The sequence below is a fragment of the Lissotriton vulgaris genome, chromosome 4_1, assembly GCF_964263255.1.
Source record: "Lissotriton vulgaris chromosome 4_1, aLisVul1.2, whole genome shotgun sequence".
NCBI lineage: Eukaryota > Metazoa > Chordata > Amphibia > Caudata > Salamandridae > Lissotriton > Lissotriton vulgaris.
Genome location: NC_141691.1, coordinates 769,437,664 through 769,459,765, shown reverse-complemented (window position 1 = coordinate 769,459,765; position 22,102 = coordinate 769,437,664). Strand labels below are relative to the sequence as shown.

General features: G+C 52.1%; 1 protein-coding gene across 2 annotated transcripts in view; it reads right to left on the bottom strand.

Moving 5' to 3' along the window:
- DEK (DEK proto-oncogene) overlaps positions 1 to 22,102 on the bottom strand; it is a 361,945-nt gene that overhangs the window by 280,588 nt on the left and 59,255 nt on the right. For both annotated transcript variants that reach the window (XM_086965102.1, XM_086965103.1), the window contains exons 2-3: positions 7,397 to 7,600; positions 6,501 to 6,599 (exon numbers count right to left, since the gene is read on the bottom strand). In XM_086965102.1, the coding sequence (XP_086821228.1) occupies positions 6,501 to 6,599; positions 7,397 to 7,600 (303 nt within the window). The remainder of the gene's footprint in view (positions 1 to 6,500; positions 6,600 to 7,396; positions 7,601 to 22,102) is intronic.

Below are 22,102 nucleotides of genomic sequence, written 5' to 3'. Positions count from 1 at the left end.
CCATTCGTGGGAAGCCGATGTCTGTCTGCTGAGCCAGTCCGCTTCCACGTTGTCCTTCCCTGGCAGATGTATGGCCAGCAGGTCTATTTTGAGTGGGATGGCCCATCTTTATATTTCCTGTACTAGTTCCGACAGCGGGGCAGATAGTGTTCCTCCCTGCTTGTTGATGTAGAACATCGCTGTTGTGTTATGTCTGTCTGGATCAACACTGTTTGTTTGTACAGCTTCGTCTGGAAGGCATTTATTGCGAGGAAAACTGTCTTTAGTTCCAGGTAGTTTATGTGTTTGACCGCATCCGCTAGTGTCCACAGACCCCTCACTCAGCTTTTTAATGTGTACTCCCCATCCCTTCTGGGATGAGTCTGTGGTGATGGTGCCTGTTGGTGGCGTTAGAGGCTTCCCTTCTGTTATTTTCCCATTGTTCCACCATATCTCCTCGTGCACTGCGTGCGTTACAACCACTAGATCTTCACAACAACCTGTAGCTTGTGACCATTGGTCCTGTAGCCATTCCTGGAATGGTCTCATGTGGAGCCGTACATTTGGCACTAGATGTATGCATGAGGCCATTATGCCCATCATCTTGCTCGCTGTCCTCACTGTCAGAGCTCATCCCTTCTAGTAGAGGCGCATCTCCTTCAGCAGCGCCAGCGTTTACTTTTCGCTGGGGAACAGCTTTCCCTGTACGGTGTTGATCTGCGCACTCAGGAATATTTTTACTTGTTCTGGTTTCATTGAGGATTTTCCCCAGTGGATGGAGAATCCCAGGGCCATCAGTGTGTCTGTCACTCGCTGTGCGTGCCTTTTGCATGTCTAGTATGACCTTGCCTTTATTAGCCAGCCTTCCAGGTAAGGGTATACGTGTATCCCTTCCCTCCTTAAGTGTGCTGCGACTGCTGCGAGGCACTTTGTGAAGACCCTTGGTGCTGATTTCAGTCCGAATGGTAGTGATCCTTGTGGATAACAAATCTTAGCAGATGTTTGTGACGCCTCTTCATTGGGATGTGCAGGTAGGCATCTTTGAGGTCTATGGTGACTATGAAGTCCCCGCCTTGTATCTGAGGAAGTATCTCTTGCAGGGATGTACTCTTGAATTTTTGTGTTTTGGTGTATTTGTTGAGGAACCTTAGGTCCAGGATGAGTCTCATTGTTTCGTCCACCTTCGGTACCAGGAAGTACGTAGAGTACACTCCCTTGTTCCTTTCTATGGGAGGTACAGGCTCGATAGCCTCATTCTGCAGGAGTTACTCTGCTTCCTTTTGAAGTAGTTCTAGTTCCTTCTTTGCAAGCGCTCTTTTGTTTGGTGGTGTTCTTTCCAACTCTATGCAGTATCCGTACTGTATGGTGTTGAGAATCCATTTGTCTGTGGTTATTTTCTTCCACTCCTGGAAGAAAAGGTTCAGTCTTCCTCCCACTGGTGTTACGTGTGTAGGAGAGTAGGGTCTGCAATCCTATGATCACCCAGATTTTTTGCTTTTGTTTCACTGGTTTACGACTTCCTCTGGCTGTGGGCCTGCCAATCAGACCCACAGCCTAGCTGTTCTCTCACTAAATTGACATGTGTACCTTAGGTGCATTATCCAATTGGTACTGGGCCACCTTATCAGACCCTGTCACTCAGGGCATAGGTGTACCCAGGGCCTACCAGGGGCTGAAGCATGTATTATGCCACCCCTGGATGGCCATCTAAATCTGACACAACTGGCTGCACGACAGCTGGGGCAAGGTGGTGTAATCACCCTTTGCTTTAGATATAGTATACCTATATCTAACCCTAACAATGGACACACAGATTCCTATCAGTCACTCCTATGGCAGGCCTTGACAATCCTGAAGGCAGAGTGCTTGGAATCGTGTGAAATGGTGCTCTGGCATGAGCTGAGCCCGTTTGCAGCTTGCGGAACCAAGTCCTAATAGCTGTTCCATGATAACGCATACCATATACTCTTAAGTGCATTATAATCCTCGCGGTTAAATGCTATCTTTGGTATTGCTTTATCAAAACATGTCGAGTAAGGTGTCATACGAATTGGAATACTAACCCCTCGCCAATTCTGGCGACGGGGTTAGCATTCCACCCTTCTAGAGGGACACGACATGTATGTAACTGTGAACCCCGGTTTAAGTTAACTGAAGCCTCAGCTCCACAAAATGGATGCTGCCACCACAGACACGAGTCTGACCTCCTGCTGCTGGGAGTCCTTCCAGCGAGGAGAGCTTGGACAAAGGGTTTCCTGTCAGGGGCGGTGCTAGCACCATCCCAGACAGGGTTTTGTGTATCCTGGGTAGGCAGGGCTTTACAGGAAGGTGACTGCAAGTGGCACCCCGGTGCTCACTACGCATCTGCCGGCTAGAACCAGTTCCAGGGGCACACCAGCCCCTGGCCTGGGGAAAGTCCGGCATGGGAGAGGGGTGTTGGATGTTTAGTCTGAGCCACTCCTTGTTGTAGCTGTGCCCAACCCTGGGAGTTTTTGAAAGGGTGTGCACATGTAGTGTGGCAGTCACTTGGAGGTGGGTTGTTGACCACCCCTTCTATAGTTTCCACTTCCATTCGCCCTCCCGCGAAAGGACTGGCCCCTTACTTGGTATTGCCAGTGTTGCTTTTGTTGACGTTGTTGCGTCTGGGTGTCGCCCTGGTGGAATGCCTGGTGCGACGTTCCTGGCTGGTTTCCCCCCCTCTCCAGTTTGGTCTTCGTGACGGGGTCCCCCTCTTTGTCCCTCTGAATTGCAATGCCCCCATGGATCTTGCGGTGTCGTCTTTTTTTCAGCTGGGTGAGATTTTCTTCCACTGGTGCTACGAACAGTGTCTCTCCGTTGAACGGGGTGCTCAGGATGTTGTGTTGCACCTCCGGTTTGAAACCTGAGATTCTGAGCCAGGCTTGTCTCCTTTCCGTGATGCCCTGCATCATTAGTCTGCTGGACGTGTCTGCTCCGTCCAATGCGGTTTTTAGGCAAGAATTTGCCACATTCTTCCCCTCCTCCACCAGGTGCAAAGCTCTTTTCTAGTATGCTTGACTAACTGGCCCAGTTCGTCCGAGATCTGGTATTGGTTCCTGTTCAGCAGGGCGTTGGAATTAGCCATGCGCCAGTGCGTTGCGGCATTCCTCTCGATCTTTCTCCCAGTCAGGTCCATCCTCCTTCTCTCCATGTCTGGAGTGGCCCTGAAGTTGTTGGGACGTTGGCCCTTTTCCTTGCTGTTGCCGCAATGATTGAGTCCGCAGTGGCCGAGACCTAGATGTAGGGTGGGTCCTTGGAGGAGCGATTATACTTTTTCTCTGTCCTGGGTGTGACGGGTTTGCAAGTTGCAGGCCCTTTGTAGGCCTCTCTCCCCTGTCCTTTGATGCTTTCGAGCATTGGCAGGTACTGGCTCCTAGTTTGTATTGGGAGCAGTGTTTTCAAGAGGAAATCCGCCTTCGGCTGTTCCTCCTCGAGTTTTACCCTGAAAGCTGTTGCTGGGTTCTTGATTACTTCATTGTATAACCCAATGTCGTCGAGCGGCGACAGCCTCGCAGGATGTGTCCACTCCCTCTTCTGGACTCTGTGTCGAGGTCCGGCCACTCCAGGTCCTGTGTCTGAGACTTTGCCGAGCCCTGGATTGTCCCCTGGTAGTAATCTGCCTCCTCCTCGTAGTAGGGGCTTTCCTCTTCCCGATATTCCAGATCCTCCTGGCTTTCTGAAGGTCCTTTTGACGTCGTAGTCTTCTTACTCAACTAACTCGACCACCGGTGGGGCTTTGGCTTCGACAGGATTACATAGGCTTTCATCCTTTCGTCTAATTCTCTTTCGTTGCAGGATGTTTTCCATCTCTTCCTCGAGTCTTCTCTTCTTTCTTTCCATCTCAGCAGCCTGTTTGGCGTAGAGTGGATTCTGCCGTCCTTAGTCTGAAAAGCAGGCGCCGAGACGGGGGTCGGCGCCGAGACGGGGTTCGGGCCCTTCATCAACGCAGAGGTGCTCTTCGGCGTCAAGGGTTCCTTTGTGGACGCTTCCACGACTTAGTCTGGTCGCCGTCTTTCAGCGCCTGGGAGTCCTTCTGTGAGGATGCGCTGGGCATGGATGCCGCTGTGGACGCCGAAACCTTCAGCGTCGGCGCTTTTGAGGTCTTGCCCTCATTTTTTCAAGAGTCTTGTATAGACTGTCGGGTGTCCTTCGGGGCTTTTTGGGGCGTCGAGTCTCCTACCTTATCAGGAGTCTTCTTATTATCGGTCTCTACGACCGTGTAGCCGCCGCCTTCTTCGGCGACTTAATCTTCATCGTCAGTCGAGAGTCCCAGGTCTCGAAGGGACGGTGGTTGGCCCTTGCCCTGCATGATGAAGTTAGCCCTTCTTTGCCTCTCTCTCACTCGAAAGGTCTTCGGCCTAAAGGCAGCGCAGGCGTTGCAGTCCCTGCTCTCGTGGTCGACCGGTAGGCAGAGGTTGTAAACCGGGTGTTGGTCCTCCTGCGCGTATTTGTGGTGGCAGTTACGGCAGAATTTGAACGGTGTTGTCCATCTCTTGCATTCAGGGGGCCCCCCCCCCGAGTGCGCATTCTACTCTGGACATCGAAGTTCTTCGAAATTCTTCTTTTTAGTCGTCCCCTTCGATGGTGTAGTCTCACGTCGTCTTTTCAACTCTCTTCGTCCAAAAACTTGGCTTTTGGCTTCTCCTTTTCTCCAAACCTCTGGAGCCCTCTCGGGAACGATCCAGATCCAACAGCGGAAAAAAGAATGTTACGGGTGGGAGCTTCCGCAGGAAGCATGCTGACGTCACAGGAAGGACACCAAAAGGTGGGACTTTGACGCCCCACTGGGCTTAGAAAAAGAAAAAAAAAAAACTACGATTCCGGACCCAACCACTAGACCGCGGAATAATGCACAGCATAGTGAATCCAGAAAGATTCACGCTGCAAAAATGTGGTTACATCTAGACAACTTACTAAAATGCCATACGTTCTCTTCATTCAATCTGGCTGAACATGTGCACACTTCCACTACTTGGAGCGGTTGAGAAAGTTTCCCTTATTTGTCAGCCAAACTCCTTTTTACAACACAACATCCTTCCCAGCATGCCTCGTCATAGTACTCATTGTAAGTTCTCTGACCCAACTCCAGGTTATCCTTAACCACACTTTGGGACCATTTCCTCTGAAATTTTGACGGCATCCAAGCATTGTTGTCCTTGGTGAAAGATCTTTCCCTTAACACAGAAATTACTATATCCTGTCACATAAGGCAGAATCATGTAGGCCCATACCAGTCTACTCAACAACACCTCCGAGTTCTAACCATTTTGATAATAGGCTCCAAATGACAACAGACGGGCAATCAACAGAGTGTCATTGAGCAAAACAGGGACACAAATACCATTTACTATATAGTGAAAAAGGCCCTGGGTGAGCTACGTAACGTGGATCTGACCCAGGGTCTGGTCGCCCCCAGGGCAAAGATCAGCGAGATTCACTCAAAACTAAGGATGGTCTGAAAGGTTTTTACACAGAATCAGAAAATAGGATCGACCGGAGGGATCATTCTTGGAACACTTGCAGAGAAGCATAAAGTGCCTTCTTCATGCAATCAAGGACAAAGACAGGAAATAAGTACAAGACATGAGAGCTGCTTATAAAAAGGATTACTAACACTGCAAACAAGGCCTGGGATCAAGGCAGGTATAAAGCTCTCATAACTGCAGTTTTAAGCAGAATGATCATTCCTCCTTCTGGAAATTAAGTAACAGGAATAGAGAAGGCATTCCACCTATAGAAAATAACAGAAGCAGATACTTGGATAGAGCACTTATCGAAATTGTGTTAGTGTAAAACAACTCCAGTCACACAAGATCTGACTGAGAAGGCAACTATGGTAGATAAAGGGGAGTCAGCCTAATAAAGAGGGATACGCTCCCATTATCAGTAAAGTAGTAACATCCACCAGACAGACCACTACTGACCAGAGCATAGTTCTGCTCATGTAGTCTTACTTATATTTGCACCAAGGTAGGTTGAAGCTCCCATATCAGCCAATACCTGCAATAAAAATTGTTCTCAGGACCAAGTCCAATGCTCATTTCAAATAAAAAAAAAAATTCAAAAGTATTGCTTGCCTTTCTCCAAGGCGACAGTTTTCCTGTAGAGGAGTTGTAATCTTAAAACCTGGTCAACAGTCGAGGTAAAGTTACAAAAATCAGCCTGTAAAAGGAAGAAGGGTGCGAGGGGGCACTAGGGGTTAGAATCACCTTTGCATCCATCCATTCATTCATTGCCACTTATTGGATGGTATGTCAGAGTTGCTCAAACTGCGCGCTCACATTTCTATCCCCATTGGTCTATACAGACACAATGATTTCCTATAACAAACAGATCCACAATGTACATGCCTGAAACTCAATTATACGTTTTTTTCAAAATGTAAACATTGCAGACTGCTGGGCAATGCACTTGGATGGAAACCTAGGACCTCTGAATTAAAAAGCCTGATTTATCAGATAAAGTCTTATTAGGGTCCAATAGACAACGGTATTGAAACTTGCCTTCAACCATCTCCTCTTCTTTTTTTTGAACAGGCATTTCCAAACTCAAACGTTCTACCTTTTTCTTCTCCCTCTTCCCTTCAACAATTAGGCTCTTTTCTGGAAAATAAATAAAAACAGAAGTCATCATGTAAAATGCAGTGCAATAAAATAAATGGATCCAAGCCTATAAATCCCCCCAGTGTAGCACCTACAGCTTTTTGCCCAACAAGGGCAAAAAGCTTGAAGTTCTGCATCATTGTGTACTTACTTTCAGTCCAGTTAAGGACATATAACTACCTACAGTACAAAGTACCGAATGGCATTCATTTTCTGAAATAAGACTTCATGGAAGAGGAACGGGTAAGAGGTCACACAGTTGTATCCAAGCTCACAGGGGATATAACAAAAACAGCAACTCGGAGATCCCGAGTTATGTGATAGCTAGTCTTCGCCAGGGCACTATCAAAGGGTGGAGTGCTTTTTAAGCTTTAATTCCATTACATAAAAATGACGCTAATGAATTGCGAAAAGTAAGCATCCTAAATAGAGAAGTGAGAAAGTAAAAGCATGCTATGATGTGACTTGCATATTATGCAACAACAAAACGGAAAGGGGTAAGCCGTATCATTAAGCCTGAAACTTTGTCAAACAGGGCTGCTAACATGTTAAACACTTACACACCTTTGGTCCTGAAATTCTACATCAGGGTCATCTTGTGGTAGTCATTGACAAGTTTAAAATTACACCAACTTGTTAATATCTGTGCATCCACGAACTAACTATTTACTATGTTTTATACATCCCCAGAAGACTACTTTTTGCTCTTTGTTATAAGATGTTCTCTTACAAAAAGAGCTGATAAAGCATAAAACGCGTTTTAGGAAAAATAGGGTTGGGGCTTGGACATCACTTACCTTTGTCTTTTTCCTCATCGAAACCCTCTTCATTGCTTTCCTCCTCTTCTGAATCAGCTTTGTGCTTGGATTCCTCTTCATCTGACGAATCATTTTTTAGCTCCAACTCCTGCTCCTCCTCACTGCCTTCATCCTCTGGTGCCCCCTTCACTTCAGATTCTACCTCATCTACAACACCTTCTGCTGCAAGTGTGGTAGCCATAACTAAAAACAGATTTTTTTTAAAAAAGTTAGTTTTAGCCAGAACAATCTAGACATTTGCCTGGAATTTATTCATTAACACTCAGGTCTTTTCTGAGGACAAGAGATTTAAGAGCGATCACTCCAGGGGATTAATCCAAAAGGCGAGAGTCTACCGACAGGAGTAGCAATGCAAAACCGCTCATTTAGGTAAGTATGGTAAATTAATTTCTTTTCACACATCATGAAAAATCCTCCTACTTCAAGCAACCCCTTACCAAACCAACTCAAAGTTGACATCACCCACCAATTACAAAAAAATGATGCATTGGAAAGTAGCACTCCCTTAGTCCTACACTATTGCCTTGGGGGCTACCCTAGCAGCACAAATTAACAAGGTCTATGAAAAACCTTGGAATCTGAGGAACAGAAAAATAGTCCTTGTGAGGAAGTATTCTAGACACCAAGTCTCTGATGCACTTGGAATGGTTTAAGAAAAACGTATTAGCCATACATTTAAACAGCAGCACCCACCAAAAGTTTCCTGTGCCTTTAAAACTTTGTGGTCACCACGTGAAGCTTAAGTTGGCTAAGAGCCCATGAACTGATTAAGGAGGGGGGGGGGGCACACGACAGGTTGACTGGCCTTGGACCCAGGAGCATAGTTGACTCAGGAGGTGAGGCGGCCCAGAATAGAGTGAAGGGCCTGAATTGGTGCCGTACGGGACTGGAACCTTAAGGGGGCGGTTCCTAAGAGCAGCGATTGGCTACACCCTCGCAGGATTTATTGGAGCCTGGTGGGACCGGGTGAGGACATCTGTGCTTCAGGACTGCTTCCGGGCCTGGAGGTGCTGCAGACGCTGCCGCGGGTCTGTGCGCGGGTGCTGGGTGAGGCCTTCCCTGCCGCAGGACGCAAATGGCCGCACGTGGGGGAGACTGAAGCGCTGGAAACCTCTGCCAACATCCGGATACCATTCGTGCCCAGTGAGGGGGCTGCGGAGGCGCTGCCTATTCACCATGAGACCCAAGGGAGGTGCGTCCACCCAGACTAACAAACTGGACAAGCATGCTGTGCCGCTACCTCAGGGACAGGCAGGAACGACAGCTGGGGACCAGGCGGGCCAAGCAGAACCCTCCCTGACTTCCATAATGGCGGTGATTTAGGCGCTGGGTACCAACCTGGAAACAAAAATGGACAAGATCTCCATTGAGGTAAACCTGCTCTGAACTGACCTGGGCAAAACCACCGAGAGATCGAAGTCCAACGCGACGGACGTGAAAGCACTGCAGGCCTCTGAAAAGCGTCTTGAAGGTCATCAATGAGCTCGTCCAACAGCATCGCCAAATGGCCCTCCGACTCAAAGATCAGGAAGGGAGGGCCCAAAGGAGTAACATACGCGTGGTGGGGGTGCCGGAAGGATTGGAGGGGCAAAGTGTGGAGCTATTTCTCAAGGACTTAATCCTCCACCACTTAAAACCCACCAGGCTGTCCAAAATCTTCACGATTCAACGGGCTCACCGCGCGCCGGTCCCCAAGCCTAAGCCGGGGGCTCCGCCACCGGACAATCATAGCCAAAATACTGAATTTTAGGGATCGGGACGCTATCCTCCAGGTGGCTAGGCAACAGGGAGACCTACAGTACGAGGGAGCCACTATCCGGTTCTTTCTAGACTTCACCCTGCAGGTCCAGCAGGAGCGGTGGTCATTCTTGCGAGTCAAAGTGGCGCTACGTGACCGGGGCATCAAGTATATGATGTTCTTCCCAGCCAAATTGAAGGTCATTGTGGAGGGCCGATCGATGTTCTTCACCATGCCGGCAGCGGTCCAGGAATGGCTTGACACGGCAGCGCCAAACAACCGAGCACAACAGGAACATTGCGCTTGGAGAGAGTATCGGGCCCAGTCCCCCGGGTCCACTGCAGACAAATCAGAAGGGGACGTACGGAGCCAGCGATCGTGGTGCTCAATATCGGCCAGTCCCTGATGAGACACTATCTGGGCTGCGGCTGCGCGCTGAGGACTCTTGCTGCGAGACCATGCCCTACTGAACTGTAATGTATACTGTACTTTGCTGTGTTATGGTTTGATGCAAGTGTAGACATTTGCCTTAAAGGCCGGTGGGTGCCCCGCAGCGGTGAGGGGTAACTAATCTGGGGGCAGCGCAGGTTTGGCAGCTGGGGGCAGCGCAGGTTTGGCAGCTGGGGGCAGCGCAGGTTTTCCCTACCAGAGGTTACCCGGGAGGGGGCTTCCCTCACTCCTGGGCTGGGGATGGGCGAAAGACACTCTGCTAATTGGGGTAGTGGGAACCTACAGAGCAGGGAGCAGCAGGGTGGGGAGGTTGTCTCAGGGGGGGGGGTAATGAATCCAGTTTTGTCACGATGGGAAGTGGAGTTGTTTGAGAGTGGGGGAGGGGGGGGGGGAGGCGTTGCGGATGGGGGCAGACTAGGGTTGGTAGGGCTTAAAGGGGGTGAGGGGAGTTGGGGAGGGGGGAGCGTTACTTGTTTGGACACACTTCAGAGGCAATGGGAGGATCCGATGGCGTGCAAAGGTCTTAGGGTCTACGCAGGACGTCAGTTGTGAATATGGCGAAGAAATGGGACAAAAGCCTCAAGATATTGAGTTGGAATGTAAACGGGCTGGGGGACAAGCTAAAACGCACCATGGTACTGCAGTTCCTCAAGGGTCACCAGACTGACTTGTGCTGTTACAAGAAACTCATCTGTTGGGCAACTGCCACGCCCTGTCTAGGTACGGCTATGTGCTAGCAGTTCACTCTGGTTTCACCACGGGATCCCAAGGGGTGGGTGTGTTGCTTCGGCGCGCCTTCCCCTTCCTTCCTGATCACACAGAGGCTGACCCGCGGGCCCGCTTCGCCACTGTCTCGGGTAAATGGGAGGGGCGCAGACTAACCCTAGTGTCCACATACGTCCCGCTGGGCCTACACTCGCAGGCGTACACTGATGTTGGTAAACTCCTCCGGTCCCTCTCAGACGGGCAGCTATTCATAGGGGGGGGGGGGGGGGGGGGGGGGATTCAATGCGGTAGTCTCCGGTATGTTAGACAGACACCCGCCCAGGGATACACCTCGGGGGCAGAGATGGTGTGGGGGGACTTCCTTGAAACATTTGACCTTACAGAAATATGGCGCTTAGCACACCCCACGGACACGCAGAACACATTCTTCTCGGGCCACACCACTCCTTCTCCCGCCTGGATCATATACTTACTCCTTTGTTCCGAGACACAGTTGTGCGTGAAGCAACGCATTTGGCGAGAGGCATTTCTGACCACTCGCCGGTCATGGCCCACCTGACCGTGGGCAATAGACGAGAGGGCTACGTGGCGCCCATCAATGCCTGGTATCTCCATAATGAGGACCTCCGCAATGCACTGATCCTCTCCATAACCAGCTACTGCGACAGGAACGACGGTTCGGTAGATTCGACAATTACACTATGGGAGGCCTTTAAAACAGTCCTTAGAGGAGAGGCCCTCTCGGCAATCGCTGGTAGGCGGAAAGAGAAGGAGGCACAGATGCGCCTGAGGATACGCCGGCGGCGCGTCATCGACGGTCAGCAAAAACTGCGGAATATCAGGCGATAGCAAGGGAGGCAGCAAGAGGAAGACTGCCACCAGAGAGGGTAGGATATATGACCAAGGAGACAAGGCGGGCAGGCTCCTGGCGTGGCTCGACAAGAAACAGCAGGCAAGTAAGGTGGTGGCGGAGATTCGGAGGGCAGACGGCGCTGTCCTCACAGAACCACAAGACAGTCACGAAATTTGCCCACCACTTCCAAGCAGTCTATAGTCGGGGATCTGACCGCCCCGAGGAGGACTCGGTCGCACTGCTTACTGATCTTAGGATGCCGGCCCTCTCGGATGTGGAGTGGGATCTCTTGGAGACGCTGCTCACCACATCAGAGATAGAACGTGCAATCGGAGATCTTCGTTCCGGTAAGGCACTTGGACCAAACGGCTTGCCAATTGAGCTATACAAGCTCAAGCCTGATAACGTCAGCCCCAATCTTAAACGTATGTTCGATGAAAGCAAGACCAAGGGTGTGCTGCCACGGGACCAAAGACTATCAACCATTGTGGCGATCCACAAGGCAGGCGGACGCGAACTGACAGTGCCAAAAAAGTGAAGTGAAAAGTGAAGAGTCGACATGGCACACATCCATGTGTGCCATGCCTACACCCACTGACAAGGGCCTAGGTAAGCCAGCCCTCTATCAGGGTGCACAAGCCCCCAGGTGAGAATACAGTTGCATGAGCACTGTTCCCCTACAGTGTCTTAAGTCCATTCTAAGACATTGTGGGTGCAGTAAAGCCATAAATAGTATATGATTTGGGAGTTACAAACTTCACAGCCCCATAATGCCTTCAGTGAAACCTGGTAAATCTGGTAGCAAACTTCTCAGCACATTTAACCCACACTGATGCCATTGTGGTATTTATTGTAACATGCACTCAGAGGGCATTTAAGAGATGACCCATGAAAAACAACCAGCCCTGGTGTGGGTCCTGAACCCCTGGGTCCAGAAGCAAAGCCCATCTTAGCCAGAGGTGTCATGCCCTCTCCCCCAGGATGGGCTGGGTCTACAAAAGGAAAAGCTTCAAGGGTCAGTCACCTTTGTAAGCGGTCCCTGCCTTTTGCTGCCCCAGCAACTGGCTCCCACCAGTTCTGGCCTCCACTTTGAGCGGTGGAAAAGGTGGGAAAACAGAGTTAGGAGAGGTGTGCCCACCTTTGGTAACCCCACCTCAGGTGTGGGAGGCAAGGTGAAGCGGCCAATTAGGAAGGGACCCATTGGTCCTGATCTGCACACCCCTGTAAACATCCCTAAATGTAGTTTTCAGGTGCGACCCTGAACTTTGCCTCAGACCCGAGGAAGAAAGAAGGACCAAAGAGTAGTGCTGACCCAATAAGAAGGACACCAACTGCTATGGCCCTAGCACTACCAGCCTGTCCTGACTCCAACCAAACTACAGAAGAAACCCTGACATATCCTGCAGCCAGCAGCCCCCCCCCCCCCCCCCCTCAGAGGACATGCCCTGCACTCACCTTAACGACTCTCCCATGAGCACCGGATTTGCTCAGCAAAGACTTCAAATACAGAACCCGGATACAGGCGGCTCCACAGTTCTGCACCACACGCATCTAACGCCCATGGCCCGAGTGGCCCAACACCACTAGGTCTCCCCAGCGATCCAGGACTTAGAAACTTGTGATCCTTGGCGTACCTCAAGCTCCAAGGAGATGCTTACAGCCTCAACCTGAATGTCCCCACAACCGTGACAGGGGCTAGTAAGGCTATGAAGACATCCCTGCACCCGACAACATATGGCCTTGGGTGGCCTAACCGACTGTCCAGGCTTCCCCAAGAACCCAAATTACATCTCTAGCCGGTGGTCGCCTCCAGGAAGCCCCCTGCCCGAGCCTGCAGCCTTTAATTGAACGAGATCTCCATTGCAAATCGAGGGCTTCCGATATCTCCTTGGCACTCTATGTGGCTGCCGCTGATGGTGCAGCTCTTGTGCAGATTCTTGGCCCCGGCAGTGCTGATCCTAAACCCAGGAGCTTTGCTCCCACACTAGTGGCCTGCTCGCAAGCAGCTTCTGACCAAAGGCCCCCTTAGCCCCGTTGGCCAACATTGGACCCCTGCATTCTGCTGTCCCAGTGCCGCTGGTGGAGCAATTAGAGTGCCTAACTATGGCTTTTGGGGGTTAGGGCTAAGGTTCCCGAAAGTCCACTCTCAGGTTGTTTACTTGTAAACAGTTAAGACTATTTCTCCCACAGGAACCAATGATAGTTTTTGTTCCTAACTAGGCCTGGCGTTGGGCTGTGTTTTAAATGGAAGAAAAGTATCTACTTAACACCTTGGTTGCGCAGGATATTCCTCTGCTGTGCTGGGCCATAATGATAATGGGTGTGGTCATGACGAGCTCAGCTCGTCATGAGCACACGAGCACTGTGCCGAAGAGGTTAAACCTGTGAGAAAGTGGCTCTATATATACACTGGACAATAAGGAAGTAGTGTGTATAGAGTCCACCGACCCTAGAGGTATAACAGAGGTTAAAGTCAAACTGACCTTACTCTCCAACGTGGTAGCTTGGTCGAGGAGTAAGACAGAACCAGAGGGCAGTGCAAAGCATTTGTTGTACACAGTCACCAAAATGTTTCACAGACTCAAAGACTGAACTCCAGGCCAATGGTGGTTATATCCAAAGATATAGTTTTATTTTTAGAACCAACAGGCATAAAAATATACTTTGCTAGACATGAAGGCTTTCATGTAATTACTTTGCAAGGAAGCAATCAGGTATGCAAACACAATAGGTAAAGGGGTTGCTGAAGGCAACACAAGTCTAGACACTTTAGCATTGAGCTCAACGGATTATCAGAAAATTACAGTTAATTACAGTGTAAATTACTTTAGTAGTTCCAGGTCTAAATCCTATATTCAGTCCTGGGGTCTAAGCTGAAACCAGATTAGCAAAAACGTTTTAGTTACTTTAGTGAATTTTCACGAATATAAAGCGGTTTTAAAAGTTCACACTTAGAAACTTTTCAAGGTAAATCTGACAATGTTATTTAATGGGAGAAAATTCAGGTTGCAGGTAAAGTACGATCGTGTTACTTTCGTAATCCAGCACTGGTCTCCCAGTGTCAGCACTGGGGTCTTAGCTAAAACAGGTAGGTAATTGCGTCTCAGTATTTCTTATGATTTTTAAAGAATATTTCACATTTTCCAAAAGTAGACCCTTTAAGAAATTTCATAGAAAAACAGACAATGGGATCCTATGGAGAAAATACAGATTACTAGTAAACCCTGTAAGGATTACTTTTCGTTCCTGACGTAGACTGTGAATGCCTCGACGTCGAGCGTCGATGGTGAGACGCCGGAGGAGGATAACTCTACATCGACCGCCTATGGCTGGACGGCGACGGAGGGTGCCTAGACGTTGATCGCTGATGGCCTGGCAATGACTGAGGGTGCCTAGACGTCGAGCGTCGATGGTGGGACGCCGACGGAGGATGTCTCGACGTCGAGGGTCAATATGGGACGCAGACGGAGGATGCCTCAACGCCAATGACTAGGCGTCGACGGAGGCCTCGACGTCAAAGACTGGACCTGGGGCTTCGACGACGAAGGTTTCGACATCGAGCTGCCATGCTCCAACGGAGACCTCTCTAGATGCTGCACGTCGCCCGGTTGACGGCAGCGGAGTTGCCTTGACTATCAACGCTTAAGTCTTCACCGTCGAGGGGAGTTGACTAGTCGTCCTCGGAACCTTAGACGTTGATCCAGGCGCCGAAGGAGAGCAAAATCGGGACATCTCTTGACATCGACCGCGTCCTCAGCTTTTTGTCTCTTTGGAGACCTACCCTTCTCAGAAAGTCCATAAAATCTGATTTTTTTCTCGGTCCTTGAGTTCCACTTGACAAGGACTTGCATTGATCACAGTTTTCTGCAGAATGAGAGTCAGGAAGACAGAGGATACACACAGGATGTGTATCAGTCCTAGCCTTCTTCCCACAGGAAGGGCAGGGGTCAAAAAGCGAAGGCATTTTGACAAAAAAAATGTACCTTTTTTGAGCCCAAACAAGGTAGCACTCTCTCTCCAAGGCCAGAAGCCGTCGAGTGAATACAAAACTTGAAGGAAATTACCAAATATTTGACAGAAAGTCAAAACAAGCATTGGAAATGCAATAGGTCTCGCATTAGAAAAGTTGGAGCTATTGGTCTTGTAAATGACAATTATTTTATGTATGTGTCGGTTTTTAAAATGACTAAATTGATAGCTTTGTCATTTACAATGCCAATAGTTATAACTTTCGCGAATGTGACACCTATAGCATTTGTAATGCAACATGTTTTGTATTTATGTGACTTAGATGTATTGATATTACAAATAACAATGGCTTTTAATGTTTCAAATAATTAATACTTAAATAAAAGTGATTGTAATTTATAATGGCAATAGCTTAAACTTTTTAAAATAACTTGTGTATTTTATTGTGATGAAAATTCAAGAACAGAAGTGAAATATTAACATTTTTTGTGACGTTTGTAATAAAGCTTGAAACATTGAGATAACATATTTGAATGAGTGATGCTGTGGTGGTGCTGAAAGCTAAGCTAAGCTAAGCTAAGCTAAGCTAAGCTATGCTGGGGGGGTGAGTGATGGGGGGTGAGTGATGGGGGGTGAGTGATGGGGGGTGAGTGATGGGGGGTGAGTGATGGGGGGTGAGTGAGAGTGATGGGGGGGTGAGGGTGAGTGATGGGGGGTGAGGGTGAGTGATGGGGGGTGAGGGTGAGTGATGGGGGGGTGAGGGTGAGTGATGGGGGGGGTGAGGGTGAGTGATGGGGGGGTGAGGGTGAGTGATGGGGGGGGTGAGGGTGAGTGATGGGGGGGTGAGGGTGAGTGATGGGGGGGTGAGGGTGAGTGATGGGGGGGTGAGGGTGAGTGATGGGGGGGTGAGGGTGAGTGATGGGGGGGTGAGGGTGAGTGATGGGGGGGTGAGGGTGAGTGATGGGGGGGTGAGGGTGAGTGATGGGGGGTGAGGGTGAGTGATGGGGGGTGAGGGTGAGTGATGGGGGGTGAGGGTGAGTGATGGGGGGTGAGGGTGAGTGATGGGGGGGTGAGGGTGAGTGATGGGGGGGTGAGGGTGAGTGATGGGGGGGTGAGGGTGAGTGATGGGGGGGTGAGGGTGAGTGATGGGGGGGTGAGGGTGAGTGATGGGGGGGTGAGGGTGAGTGATGGGGGGGTGAGGGTGAGTGATGGGGGGTGAGGGTGAGTGATGGGGGGGTGAGGGTGAGTGATGGGGGGTGAGGGTGAGTGATGGGGGGTGAGGGTGAGTGATGGGGGGGTGAGGGTGAGTGATGGGGGGTGAGGGTGAGTGATGGGGGGTGAGGGTGAGTGATGGGGGGTGAGGGTGAGTGATGGGGGGTGAGGGTGAGTGATGGGGGGTGAGGGTGAGTGATGGGGGGTGAGGGTGAGTGATGGGGGGTGAGGGTGAGTGATGGGGGGTGAGGGTGAGTGATGGGGGGTGAGGGTGAGTGATGGGGGGTGAGGGTGAGTGATGGGGGGTGAGGGTGAGTGATGGGGGTGAGGGTGAGTGATGGGGGGTGAGGGTGAGTGATGGGGGGTGAGGGTGAGTGATGGGGGGTGAGGGTGAGTGATGGGGGGTGAGGGTGAGTGATGGGGGGTGAGGGTGAGTGATGGGGGGTGAGGGTGAGTGATGGGGGGTGAGGGTGAGTGATGGGGGGTGAGGGTGAGTGATGGGGGGTGAGGGTGAGTGATGGGGGGTGAGGGTGAGTGATGGGGGGTGAGGGTGAGTGATGGGGGGTGAGGGTGAGTGATGGGGGGTGAGGGTGAGTGATGGGGGTGAGGGTGAGTGATGGGGGTGAGGGTGAGTGATGGGGGTGAGGGTGAGTGATGGGGGTGAGGGTGAGTGATGGGGGTGAGGGTGAGTGATGGGGGGTGAGGGTGAGTGATGGGGGGTGAGGGTGAGTGATGGGGGTGGGGGTGAGGGTGAGTGATGGGGGTGGGGGTGAGGGTGAGTGATGGGGGTGGGGGTGAGGGTGAGTGATGGGGGTGGGGGTGAGGGTGAGTGATGGGGTGGGGGTGAGGGTGAGTGATGGGGGGTGAGGGTGAGTGATGGGGGGTGAGGGTGAGTGATGGGGGGTGAGGGTGAGTGATGGGGGGTGAGGGTGAGTGATGGGGGGTGAGGGTGAGTGATGGGGGGTGAGGGTGAGTGATGGGGGGTGAGGGTGAGTGATGGGGGGTGAGGGTGAGTGATGGGGGGTGAGGGTGAGTGATGGGGGTGAGGGTGAGTGATGGGGGTGAGGGTGAGTGATGGGGGTGAGGGTGAGTGATGGGGGTGAGGGTGAGTGATGGGGGGTGAGGGTGAGTGATGGGGGGTGAGGGTGAGTGATGGGGGGTGAGGGTGAGTGATGGGGGGTGAGGGTGAGTGATGGGGGTGGGGGTGAGGGTGAGTGATGGGGGTGGGGTTGAGGGTGAGTGATGGGGTGGGGGTGAGGGTGAGTGATGGGGTGGGGGTGAGGGTGAGTGATGGGGGGTGAGGGTGAGTGATGGGGGTGGGGGTGAGGGTGAGTGATGGGGGGTGAGGGTGAGTGATGGGGGGTGAGGGTGAGTGATGGGGGGTGAGGGTGAGTGATGGGGGGTGAGGGTGAGTGATGGGGGTGAGGGTGAGTGATGGGGGTGAGGGTGAGTGATGGGGGTGAGGGTGAGTGATGGGGGTGAGGGTGAGTGATGGGGGGTGAGGGTGAGTGATGGGGGGTGAGGGTGAGTGATGGGGGGTGAGGGTGAGTGATGGGGGGTGAGGGTGAGTGATGGGGGGTGAGGCTGAGTGATGGGGGTGGGGGTGAGGGTGAGTGATGGGGGTGGGGGTGAGGGTGAGTGATGGGGGTGGGGTTGAGGGTGAGTGATGGGGTGGGGGTGAGGGTGAGTGATGGGGTGGGGGTGAGGGTGAGTGATGGGGGGTGAGGGTGAGTGATGGGGGTGGGGGTGAGGGTGAGTGATGGGGGTGGGGGTGAGGGTGAGTGATGGGGGTGAGGGTGAGTGATGGGGGGTGAGGGTGAGTGATGGGGGGTGAGGGTGAGTGATGGGGGGTGAGGGTGAGTGATGGGGGGTGAGGGTGAGTGATGGGGGGTGAGGGTGAGTGATGGGGTGTGAGGGCGAGTGATGGGGTGTGAGGGCGAGTGATGGGGTGTGAGGGCGAGTGATGGGGTGTGAGGGCGAGTGATGGGGTGTGAGGGCGAGTAAGGGGGTGTGAGGGCGAGTAAGGGGGTGTGAGGGCGAGTAAGGGGGTGCGAGGGCGAGTAAGGGGGTGCGAGGGCGAGTAAGGGGGTGCGAGGGTAAGGGGGTGTGAGGGTAAGGGGGTGTGAGGGTAAGGGGGTGTGAGGGTAAGGGGGTGTGAGGGTAAGGGGGTGTGAGGGTAAGGGGGTGTGAGGGTAAGGGGGTGTGAGGGTAAGGGGGTGGGTAAGGGGGTGGGGGTATGAGGGTGAAAGGGGGTGAGGGATTCAGGATTGCTACACTGTATTCCGTTTGCAGTTTAGTGCGAATTGGAGCAGCCCTGTCACTGTTAATCTTACAGCAAGTTGATGTATGAAGAGAATTTGGTTAAGCTTAACGTGCCTGGCAAAACGGTTGTTGAAATGTATACGGAGTATGTATTTTGAGTTGGATTGGAATTGTTAGTTGTATTTTGTGACGTGGAATTGTGTGGAATGGAGTGGATTTGTGTAGTGGAATTGTGGCATTGTGTGCTGTGAATTATGTGGGTAGTAATTATGTGGTATTGAGTGTATTGGAATTATCTGGAGTGGGATTGCGTTTTTTTTTTCACAACCGTCTTTATTGAATTGTTAGGCAGAGCATAGGTACAGTACTCCACAATCAGGAGGATACCGTCCACATTAATCAAATAGCAGGATGAACAGAAGCCTAAATTCGAAAAAACCCCTCTCCCCGTTCCACGTCCCACCCATCCCCAAAAACACACCCCAACTCCTTCCCCCGGCTACCCACCCCTTATCCCACCCTAGCCCTGTGCACGTGTCCACATTTCACAATTATATAAGCAAGGCAATGTAGGTATCAGGTAACGACCTAGGGCCCAAGGCCCCCATCCGGAGGCGGCACATCCTCTATATCAGCAGGGGGTTCCAAATCCAGTCCTCTATAGTCTGCCCAGCGCTTCCAGATCTTGTAGTGTTTCCGGGGGCACCCCCTGGCCTCAAAGACAGGCAACTCTAAGCCCTTAAGGAAGTCTAAGCCCGCCTTCCAGGCGGTAAGTGGGGGGGCACGATCACACTTCAGGTGATCAGGCTTTCGCCAGATCTCGCTTAGCTACAACCAAACCTAGCAACAGCAGGTGGCGTTTATAGATGTTGCCTCCAACATTTTCCAGAAGATGGAGGAGGCCCAACCTGGGTGTACGGGGGAGATCCCACCCCAGCACTTCCGACAGACAATTCCACACCCCATTCCAAAAGCGAGTCAGGCCCACACAAGACCACACCGTATGCAGCAACGTTCCTCTTTCAGTTCCACAGCGCAAACATTCCGGAGTGGCAATGAGGCCCGCCCTCCACAGTCTCTCCCGAGTGTAGTATGCTCTATGCAGGTATTTAAATTGTATGAACCTGAGTCGCACAGCAATGGCAGCCCCACGGGGGGATTCAAGTGCCCCCCTCCAGTCATCCTCATCCAACGGGCCAACATCCGTCTCCCAGGAGGCCTTCAGGGACAGGAGAGAGGAAGAGCAATGAGTAACCAGCGTCTGGTAGATTTTGGAGACCTTATCTCCCAGGTCCCCCATGAAGAGCTTGGCCTCCACCGGGCTGAATTCAGGAAGCTGGTCCAGCCCCACTAGACTCGGCGCGAGTGCTTGGCAAAATTGTAGATATCTGAAAAATTGGGACTTGGGCATATTGAATTCGGAGCTGAGATCCTGAAAGGATTGGAGGTGGTCCCGGCGAGAACATGGCCGAGGGAGGAAATCCCAATGGTGTCCAAGCCACCAAACCCCGACAGGGAGGCCAGCGCCGGAAGCCGGCAGTTATGCCACAGCGGAGTTTCGGCTGTCAGCCTACCCCACCAACCCATACGGCGCAGCGGCTGCCTCCAAATCACAAAGACCACCTGGGTGACCCGCGGCAGCATCCTTCTCCGCCTGGCCGAGTACAATAGTGTATGCAGCGTGGCGTCGCCCATTAAAAAGTGTTCCAACGCGTACGCCGGGTCGCTGTGGTCGCCATACCACCACTCATTTAGAACCAGCAGATGGGAGGCCTGGTAGTAAGATAGGAGGTCAGAGGTAGCCAGACATCCGCAGTATGTGGATAGAAAGCAGGTCCGCAGTGCCACTCTAGAGGCACCCCCTGCCCACAGAAACCGGCCAAGTGTGGAGTTCACGCGACGGAACCACTGCGGGTCAATCCTGTACGGGTGGTTCTGTAGTTGGTAGAGAAGCCGTGGCAGGGCAACCATCTTGAAGATGGCAGATCTGCCATATATATTAAGGGGCATGCGATGCCATATATATTAAGGGGCATGCGATGCCATATATATTAAGGGGCATGCGAGACCAGGTCTTGACGTCCGATTGGACTTTATCCCACACCGGCAGCACGTTGCGCTCCCACGCGACCGCGGCAGACTCCGACAGGAAGACACCCAGGTATTTCAGACCACCGACCGCTACTTGTAAAGCTGAGGCCCAAGGATATGTCTCCGGCTCGTCGCCCAGTACCCACAGGGTCGATTTACGTGGATTAAGAAAGAGTCCCGAAACCTCTCCAAACACTCGCATCATATCCAGTATGCGGGGGCCAGAGCGGGGAAGATCAGTCATGAAGAAAAGGACGTCATCCGCATATAATGCTATTCTATCCGTGAGGTCCGCTCCCCACACAAAGCCACGATATTGTGCATCGAGACGTACCTGTGCGGCCAGTGGTTCCATGGCCAGAGCGAAGAGGTAGGGGGAGAGGGGGCAACCCTGTCGGGTTCCCCTGGCAATTGGGAACTTCTGAGACCGCTCCAGAGATGCACACCGAGGCGGTAATGTCTGTGTACAGCAGCCTCACGTAGGAGACGAATACCGGTCCCAAGTTGAGAAGCGGCAGAAGGGCAAAGAGGTAGGTCCAGCTGACGGAGTAGAATGCCCTATCTATGTCCGCTAGGAGCAATGCCGCCCGATCCCCAGCTGCCCCCACAGCGTCCACCGCCGCCTGCGCACGCCTAATATTGTGTCGCGTCGCCCGATGCGGCATGAAGCCTGCCTGATCCGGGTGTACCAGATCTGCAATATATGGGAGTAGACGGTTTGCCAGAGCCTTGGCTAGTAGTTTGGCCTCGAAGTTGATCAGGGAGATGGGGCGATAGGACTCGTGTCAATCGGGGGGCCTACCTGGTTTCTGAAAAACCACAATTTCGGCCTGACGCCAGTCCGACGGCAGGCTGCCCTGCTCCCGCGCCAACTCCAATGCCCGTCTATAGTGTGGCCCAAGCTGCAAGTGGAATTTCCTATAAAATTCGCTGGGAAACCCACTCAGTCCCGGTGCCTTGCCTACATTAAGCTGGCCCAGTGCATCCCCCAGTTCCTCCGCCGTCAGGGGGAGGTCGAGGGCCTCCCGCACCTCGTCTGAGACTGTCCGAGGGGGGACCTCCGCAAGGAACTCAGCGATAGCCTCCGGTTGGAGACACTCACGAGGTGCATACTGCACTGCATAATATTGCGCAAAGCTCGCCGCCAAGGTCACAGGGTCAGTTATCGCGGTCCCCTCCTCATCAGTGAGGCCTGGTAAGGTGATCGGTTGTAATGTGTGTTGGCAGAGCCTATGGAGCATGGTGCAGGATTTATCACCCCATTGGTAGACCCTGCTCCGCGTGGTCAGCCACGCTCGGCGAGCTTTGTCTAGTAGTACCGAGGCGTAGGAGTGCTGCGCCTGCAGAAGTAGTCGTACCGCCAAGACATCTCCCTCTCCCCGGC